The following is a 9,953-nucleotide window of genomic DNA, read 5'->3' as shown; positions in this document are numbered from 1 at the left end:
TTTGGGGCACTGTTTGTCGGACCCTTGATGAGCGCCATTACAGTTGGCGCATTTGGCCGCTTCCGACTCGTCGACAACACACTCGGAGGAGATATGGTTTTGGGCGCATTTTCCACAGCGCGGCTTGACGAAGCAGTTTCGGGTGCCGTGCCCGAAATTCAGGCAACGTTGACACTGGGTGACGTCGTGACGGCCGCCACGGTATGGCTCCCATCGGACAATGATGGAATTGATGGAGCGGATAGCCTTCAACGCATTGAGCGTCACCGTACCCTTCTGGAAATGCACCAGGAAAAGACAATCTGGATACCTTTTGACGTTCTCGTCCCTCCTTGTCATCCGGAAGACGGCAGTTGGGGCCAGCTTGTAGCGGTTCTTGATTTCCGCTTCTATCAGCTTCGGGTCAAAATTCGGTAGACCCCTGATGACGACCTTGAATGGTTTCTCGCCGGGAATGTCGTGGGTGAAAAATTCCACCTTGGTAGTCCTCAGGTGGGCAACGACCAAGTCATACTCCGCTTTCGTGCGGAGCATAACCTTGGTGCCGACTCTGCCCAACTTGAATTCGGCTTTAACGCCCAGCGAAGCCAGATCTGCGATGAGATCGTTAAGATGGGCATTTTTTACCACCAACGTATTAAGTATTACCATCTGCTATTATGTATTACCACCAAATCCCCACTTCGGATTATAGCTTTAAAAAAACACGTCTATCACCTTTCACGATCCAAGACTAAGAGACCGATTCGTACTCGATTTTATTTCAATCAACTCGTTTGCTATAAAACGATAACTCTCATCTCTCTCTTCATACATGTTCTCTTACTCGAACTGTCACGGTGGATTCCGACATTTTTATCGAACACAACAATCCTTCCTCCTTTAGTCTTGACAATAATATTCATAATCTTTCTTACATAGAAGCAAAATGAAAATTCTATACTTATTACATTCGAACTCATTACACCACATTATTTCCTGTCCATATTTAAGTTAAATTCTGAACTCAGTTTTTCTGATAACATTTAACTAATAACATTTAATTAATTTATAAATCATTAAGCAAAAAACCTGATAAGTTGTAATTTTGCTAGCGAAGCATATTTGATTGTATCACTTTTCTCTTGTTATTTTTTTTTTTTTTTTTTTTTTTTTTTTTTTTTTTTTTTTTTTTTTTCGAACGAATCCCAGGACTCATACGGCTATTGTAATTTCTGCTGGAATTTCCGTTGATCTTCTGCTGCTTGAACATCTTGTTTCTTTTCCCGCGAATAACTGCGCGTTGCAATCGGACTACGTCTCGCATACTTGAAACGCCTACTTTCAATATCTGAATTCTTGGGAGTCGTTGAAACCTCTGGAAATCCATAAAATTCCTCCTCATCAGACTCGGAGAATTCTCTTCTTCGCTTTTCTCTTTGTATAGGGATTTGAATCTTCGTGCTGGTCTGTTTCGGGATAATCCTTAGTTGGTTCCGGTGAGCATTACAATTGTATCTACCAAAAGAAATTTCAAATACATTAAGTGAAATTCTTTTGACAAACTTTGCCTCTATCCATTTCTCAAACACCTGCTTGTCATGATTTTTATATAAAATTCTGTCTCCTATCACAAGGTTGAGAAATGGATCTGGGAGAGGCGTAAAATTCTTATCTACATCAAGTTCTTCCCTACTTGGTTTAACGTTAATATATTCCTTATAACTGCGCTTGGGATGCAAAAGATCGATTAGATTTTTAGGTTTGAAACTTAGCAGCTTCTCAGATGGGAATTTTTCATCTGAAGCTGAGCATGTATTTCTATAATTAGCCAAGAAAAAAGTAACTCGGTCCTCTGCATCCAATGTCCTCGTCTTGGGATCTAATAAAAACTTTTTAAGAATATCTTTTACAACCCTCACCATTCTCTCTGCCTGCCCATTGCTACTTGGGTTGTATGGGGGACTTTTCAATACTTTTATTCCTTGACGTTTCATAAATGAAACAAAGTGTGCTGAATTGAATGGTGGGCCGCCGTCCGTTACTAATACGTCCGGAAGACCAAATCGTGCAAACATTACCGTGAACTTTTTAATGACCTTACTAGCATCTGTCCCATATTTCATTATTTCAACTTCTAACCATTTTGTGTAGCTGTCTACTATTAATAAGTACGTTTTTGATTCAAAAAAGAAAAAATCAGCATGAATGCGGCTAAAAGGACGTGTTGTGGGAAACCAAAAAGTATTACATGCAGGTTTTGGGACAGCTGACATTTTCAAACATGACTCACATTGCTTTACGAAGTTCTCTATGTCTTTATTCAGTTCAAACCAAAACACACATCGACGAGCGGCTTGCTTCATTTTAACTATTCCGTTATGATTGGAATGTAGCAACTTTAAAATATTATCTCTAAAGGATGCCGGAATAAATACTCTGTCTTGGTACAACACACATCCTTCTACCATCTCGAGATCATTACGCATGGAGAATATGGGCTGCCAACTTTTTTCGACTTTATTTGGCCATCCATTAACCACATAGTTTAGCACTTTTGATAAAAATAAATCCAATCTAGATTCTTTTGCAATTAAAGAATAATCCAACGGAAACTCATCAAAAAAATTTATACTTTTGATGCAACCACTGTCAAGCTTCTTGGGAACACTTTGATCCAGGGGAAATCTGGAGCAGAAGTCTGCATTTCCCATCTTAGACGAGGGCCTGTAACGAATTTCAAACTCATATATGGACATTTCCATAACATACCGCTGTAAACGAGTCACACATAGCTGATGCTTACCTTCTTTTCCAAATATTCCTAGGAGTGGTTTATGATCTGTGTAAATTATAAATTTTTGTCCAAATAAGAATTTATGGAATTTTTTAACTGTACATACCAATGCCAAAGCTTCTAGATGCAGAATTGGGTACGATTTTTGTGCAGAGTTTAATGTAAATGATGCAAAACTAATTGGTTTCTCTATTCCATCAACCAAATGCGCTATTACTCCTCCAAGTCCATAGCTACATGCATCTGATACAACAATAATCGGTTTAGCTGGATCATAAAATTCCAATAAATTTGCATTCAATAATGCCTTTTTACTTTCTTCAAATGATTTTTGACACTTATCATTCCAATTGAACCTTGTGTCTTTTCGCAATAAAGCATACAAACAACTCAACTGCGCTGACAAATGTGGAACGAACTTCCCATAAAAATTAATTAAACCTAGGAATGCTTTGAGTTCAGTGACATCTCTAGGAACTTTTGCTTTTTCAATAGTTAATAACTTTTCCGGAGACGGCAATAGACCATTCTCTGTTATCAAATGTCCTAAATAAGTGAGTGATTGTACGAAAAATTTGCATTTATTGAAATTAACCTTCAAGTTTGCTTTTTGAAGCCTAACAAGCACCAAATACAAATTTTTGTAGCATTCTTCTTTAGTTTTTCCCGCTATAAGCACATCATCTAGATAGCAACATACTTGCTTCAATCCTATTAAAATCTGGTCCATAGTTTTCTGAAAAATAGATGCGCTAGATGAAGCTCCTTGAGGCAACCGATTATAATAGTATAGTCCCTTAATAGTATTTATAACTACATACTTTCTAGACCTTTCTGAAAGCTTAAGTTGCGTGTATGCCCCCGCCAAGTCAATGCAACAATACCATTTACATCCAGCTAATGATGCAAAGATATCTTGTGCTTGTGGAAGAGGATATGTGTTTGGGATTATAAATTTATTGATTGATACCTTACAATCTATGACCATTCTTATATCATTATCCTTTTTAGGAATTATCACAACCGGAGAAGCCCACTCACTAACCTGAATTGGAGTAATCACGTTTTGTTTCTCAAGAGAATCCAGATGTTCAATCACTTTTTCTCTTAATTTAAACGGCACGTCATACGCTTTCCGAAATATTGGTTTTTCCTCCCTAAGCACCAAATCCGCTTCAAATCCTAGTATTGGATATGTAAAATCACTGTCAAAAACTTTTGGAAATTTAGATTTAATTTCAGAGTTTATATTACCCATGACTATCTGCTGCGCCGAATTTTGTTCCGGATCATTCCGCATTGCATTAATATTCATAGCATTCCCAAAAGTTTTTCGCCAGTTAGGATAGAATCTATCAAGCCAGTTTCTGCCTAGCAGAGGAACGAAATTTCTCGGACTGTCTAATATAATCAATTTAACTAGATCCTGAACATTATTCACAGACGCGTTAACCGTTATTTCGCCAAAAATATTAAGCTGTTGTCCATCAACTACAACCAGGCGACTGTTACAACTGGTGACTCCTAAACTCTTGAAATATTTTTTGTAGGTATCAAAACTGATGACTGTAATCGCTGCGCCGCAATCTATCTCCATATTTAAACTGATGCCCTCGACTAACACTTCTACAAGACATGGCTTACTGAAGCGACTACTCGCAATCATCATGCACGGGTAATCTTCTTCTTCGTTATCTGAATCTCTGATTTGTAAACGTTTAAAATCATAGCTATTAATATCTTCAGGATCCGGTTCCACAAAGTTAACAACTTTTTGGTTTTTAAACTGATAACAGTTACGCTTTACATGACCTCGCTTTCTACAGAAATTGCAAATCACGTTAAAGTGAGGATTTTCATCTCGGTATCTGCGGTTATATGGATAACTATTTCTGTGTGGCTGTGTTTCATAATAATTTTGTCGGTTATATCTATTATTTCCATATTGTACGTGCTGACGTTCTTGACTAGTACTTCTGTTGCGATAACCATTATTATACCCTCTTAAAATGGGCCTTGCACTTGAACTACCTCCTTTATTCGCATCATTCCAATGCATTTGATTCCCCAATCTATATCTCACTGAGTTTACTTCCCTAGGTTCTTCACTACGCTCTGCCAACTCTTTTGCACGACATTTAGCTAACTCACTCCTAATCACCATTTGTTCTACTTCGTCCAAGGTCATATCGTCTTTCATTAATAGCTTATGTTTTAAATCTTGATCCCTTAATCCAAAAACAATTTTGTCCTTAATGGCCTCATCCTTATGACCGCCAAAGCCACACTGACTTGCTAGAAGTTTCAAAGCTAACACATAATTTTCTGCAGGCTCATCCACCCCCTGCGCACGCGCATGAAATTTATGCCGATGCATCATATTGGGCTGTGCTTTGTCTAACCTTTCCTTTAACTTAGCTATCATTTCCGCATAAACAATCGTCGAAATTTCTTGTCCCGGATAAATAAGCTCAATTTCATCGAAAATCACGGGTCCGCTCAATGTTATAAATAGATTTTTCCTGTTATTATCCGCAATATTATTTAACTGATACAAAATGTCAATTCTTTTCATGTAACTAGCAAAGCTTGTGCCACGTACATAGTGGTCAACACTTCCAATCAACGAAGACATGTTAACGGTGAAAATACCAAATAACACCCTACAATAAAACCAAGAAAGAAAGAGAAAAAAAAACAGTGTGCAACGACTTACTTGATTTTTAGGTTCTTACTGTTTCTGGCGTTACACTTCTTCGGGCGGCAGTGTTGCTATTACCGCCGCGCACCGATGTTATGATTCTCTTCTGCTGCGTTACAGAACGCTTCTCGCCGATGTTACTATATTTCCTTCTGAAACTCTCTGGAACTCGCACCACTAACGCTATTATATACTCTCCCTCAACTTTGGCTATAGAACACTCACTCTCCGAACTACGGACTTTGATTACAACTCTCACTGCGCTGCTGAACTCTCATGCTGATAAATGTTCACCCATTTGCCACTCTGCTCAAACAAATCACGATGCAATCACACTACCGCTGCCGATATATCTCACTCTCACAGTGCAGTAACCTCTGTCTATTCTCTTTTTCTGTTTGCCGCTCCTTGCTTTGTTCAATTTAGTCCATGCTTCTCAGATGCTTTGTTCAACTATTTTTCCACACTTCTGTTCAGCTTTACAAAATGGCGAACTACACTGGGAACCCAGCTACACTCTGCAAATTACAATGGCTACGATTCTGCTGGCAAACCACGTGCCCACACTGGCCGCTTTTGCTATCTTTTAGGTTTTTTTTTTTTTTTTCACTTTCTTAAACTGATTTATTTTAATTAATATACTTTGAATGTGTCAGCTGCCTTTATTCAAACTAGCTCACTGACTATCTGTATATGAACCTTTTTCAGACACATGCAGTATTAGCATCACAAAAAAAAACTTCTAATTGCTTCACGGCCTTACATGCACGCTTCCACGAACCGCTGCAAAACTAAAATTTAACAATATCTACTGCTTAATTTCACTTTTTAAATTGATATTAGTTTTCACTCGTCGCCACTATTAAGTATTACCATCTGCTATTATGTATTACCACCAAATCCCCACTTCGGATTATAGCTTTAAAAAAACACGTCTATCACCTTTCACGATCCAAGACTAAGAGACCGATTCGTACTCGATTTTATTTCAATCAACTCGTTTGCTATAAAACGATAACTCTCATCTCTCTCTTCATACATGTTCTCTTACTCGAACTGTCACGGTGGATTCCGACATTTTTATCGAACACAACACAACGGAGGTAGCTTTACTTTTGCCGTGCTTGTGTCGGCAACGTCACCGAAATCTCCGACATCACTACCGTTTGTCGCAGTAGCATCGCCGCGAGAAATCGTGCAATCGGACTGGCTCCGATTCTTCTTCCTCTTCTTGCTGCGCTTTCCTTTTGCAGCTGGCTGGGTATGCTCATCGATGGGAAGAACAGCAAACCTGTTCGATGTGGACACACCGGAGCTTCCTTCACCGGCGTCCTGGTCCTTCACCGGGCTTCGCGAGCGATGCTTCCCCATTTCGGGGCACACACACACGCGCGACAAATCACGTACGAAAGAGCGCGAACACTATCTCAAAAAATATCTTTCCGAACAACTCACGAGAGCGAGCTTAAACCGAACTAAACTGCTTGCCGTTCAAGCAGAGAATCACTTTATTTTACTGTCCATTCTCTACAAGGTGATCTTAAATCTATGTGTTACATTAGCGATCTATAATTATGTAAAAAAAATTCCTGACACTATGGAATTTTCCATGTCTTTCTCAATACCGAACTTTAAACTAATTTCTGCTAGATATAATCGAATTTCTACGCGGGCCTAAAAAGGGCTAATCTATGTTTTTATGTCCTTTTTGGAACCGGGCTTTCTCAATATGCTCATGAATTTATTGCTTTTTGTAACTCATATCCGATATGGCTCTACAAATAAGAATTCGAACATTTGTAACGTTCAAACATTAGATTATTATCGTTCGTGAAGGATGAACAAAGAGAGAAAACTAATCTTAATCTACATGCGCAGATATGTCGCGAGTGGGCGTGTTTATCCTACTCGAGCACATATGCATCCTAAGTAAATAGTGCAGTCAGATTATGTAATCGAGCTGTCGTTGCGTTGCCCTACTTTTCATTTCTTTTCCTTGGCCTTGGTATCGACATCAGCTAAGACTTATGCAACTATGCGGGTTGGCTTATATAATTGATCCTAAATTAATTGCCTCGCGGTAACATATATAGTGCTAGGAAACACCATCGGATAAAAAACGAGTCCTTTCTAAACGATCAAACGTATCTCCATTTCCAGTTGAAGTTCATTGAAGCTGATCCAGAACTTGGACATTCAAGCCACACGAACAATGTTGACTGTTGAACCGGAGCACCACTCGTTTAAACAGCGTCTTGACTGACGAAGGTACGACTTTATTTATTATTATAGCTCAACATCCAAAGGTGCTACGTCGAGAGGGTTTTTAGGATAAGAGAGAAACGTATTCAAAACAATCGACTTTGGCAACCTATGCCTAAGTGGTTTCTAGCAACACTGTCATTTCAATCCAGATGTGCGTTGCTCGATTGGTTCTGGCTTTGACAGTTGGGTTGGCTTACAATCAACCAGTCCGCTTCTCTCTTATCCTAGACCCTCTCTAGTGCTACGAAAAGCTCCAATCTGGGTTTAGTTATTTGTTTCAAAGGTGTGAGCTTCGACCTTCCATCTCTTTACGTAAGAGCTAGGTTATTTACTCGCCGATTTTATGCTTTGCCATTGTGCACCATGTTTAACGTGCAACTTACGTGATTGGGTTTGATGGTTTTGGCAATAATCTCAAACAAAAGGTCGTCATCTGAAATTTAATGTTGTTACATTAAAATTCAAGACCAACAATTGAAATGGCCTTAACTCCATTTTGTAAACAAACCTTGTAAGGCCATTATCTCGAGAACCGAAGCCCGCAAAGATAAACCAACATAATGAAAAGTGTGATTTAGGTTTGTGAATAAAGGTTTCATTTCGCGAGAAAATGGCCTTACAAGGTTTGTTGTTTACAAAATTGAGTTAGGGCCATTTCAATTGCTGGTCTTGAATTTCTTGGATTTATCTTAAACTGATGTATAGCTTCAAATTGGTATGAGGTCTGAACAAAATATAGCGGCAATCCATGTTAATAATTTTCTCCAGTAAGAATGCGATCAAACAAAGAATGGATCATACCTCCAGATCAAAAACTGACACACTTACCCATCTTGTGATCACGGTGGATCTGATCCTATTGAACCAAGTGATAACCAGATAGTAAAGACAATACTAGTTGGCGCCAGCATCAGTGGTTTAAAAATGCTTCGCGCTAATGGCATAGTTCCCCTGCCGAAGAGCATTCCACAATGATGTCTTGGTTAGCTTTAGTTTTGTAATACTATTTGAATTATCATTTGTCAATAGCAAGACCAACAATTGAAATGGCCTTAACTCCGTTTTGTAAACAAACCTTGTAAGGCCATTTTCTCGCGAACCGACGTCCGCAAAGGCAAACCAACATAATGCACAGGTAGGGGAAATTCTCCTGTACCCGATTGTGGTTTAGGTTTGCGAATGAAGGTTTCGGTTCGCGAGAAAATGGCCTTACAAGGTTTGTTTACAAAATGGAGTTAAGGCCATTTCAATTGTTGGTCTTGAAAGGATCTTTTGAAGCCTTAAACACATATTTCAATAAAATTAATCAACACGACTTGATTGATACACTTTCATTCATACAAAAGATGAGATAATTTTTTAACTTGAAAAATATTACGCTGAAATGCACAAATTTAAAATGACAATGACAAATGTTGCAGCACATCTCAAATGTGGGACTCCATTTCCTACTGATTAAATTCTTGTTCTGGGCCTAGCTTTTTTTCTACTAAATACAGTTTCACTCAAACTACCTACTTTCTATCCTTTGTTTTAAGAATAAAGGAGCACATATGTGAGAGGCCCCGTTAAAAGTACTGAACAAAGTATCCAGTACCCTTAAACTCCCGCCACAAACCCTGCCAATCACATATGTGCTCCTGTTCTAGCTCCTAACTGATTAAAAATGCTTCTCAGGGTGGTATCACATTTCCCGAAGATTCATTTTCCAAAATGGACCATTTACATGAAAGTATAAAATCATGTGCTTTCAAAACGGAAAAAGTTATTTCTTTATTCAAAATTTTGCTAATGGGAATATTGTCTTCTTTATTCAAATATCATATTAAAAAAACAACAATAAGCAAACAAAAAAGATAAAAACAAAAAATAAATAAAACAACGCAATCAACACTCAAAGAAGAAATTATTCCCATTTCAATATATTTTTTAAAGCTTTCTTATTTTTAAAATTCTTAAACGAAAATATTGCCGAAAACGTTAAACTGATCAATGGCCCAATCTCAAATTAAAATCCGGGAAATATGATACTACTCTTTCTACTAGCTAGCTACTATAAGTGAATGGTAAATTTTGAGGTAGCTAACTAACAAGCTAAAAGGAGCACATATGTGATAAGCCCCGTTAAATGTACTGAAAAGTCACCTCTATTACTAATTTCGATCGAAACTGATTTTCAGTTTCAATCAAAATCATCAAAAGGGTTGACTT

The 9,953-nt window shown here is 38.2% G+C and overlaps 1 protein-coding gene across 1 annotated transcript; it reads right to left on the bottom strand.

Moving 5' to 3' along the window:
- Positions 1-1,468: 1,468 nt before the first annotated feature.
- Positions 1,469-4,475, bottom strand: LOC135698075 (uncharacterized). The gene is made up of 3 exons (XM_065217933.1): positions 4,031-4,475; positions 3,822-3,958; positions 1,469-1,497 (listed from the first exon to the last, which is right to left on the bottom strand). The coding sequence occupies exons 1-3, from the start codon at positions 4,443-4,445 to the stop codon at positions 1,486-1,488; spliced, it is 564 nt and encodes a 187-aa protein (XP_065074005.1). The 5' UTR covers positions 4,446-4,475; the 3' UTR covers positions 1,469-1,485.
- Positions 4,476-9,953: the final 5,478 nt, after the last annotated feature.

Source organism: Ochlerotatus camptorhynchus, unplaced genomic scaffold, assembly GCF_037179485.1.
Source record: "Ochlerotatus camptorhynchus isolate MF236.1 unplaced genomic scaffold, CSIRO-AGI_Acam_v1.1 ptg000082l, whole genome shotgun sequence".
Lineage (NCBI taxonomy): Eukaryota > Metazoa > Arthropoda > Insecta > Diptera > Culicidae > Ochlerotatus > Ochlerotatus camptorhynchus.
The sequence above is the reverse complement of the archived record's forward strand: the minus strand, read 5'-3'. Positions and strand labels throughout refer to the sequence as shown.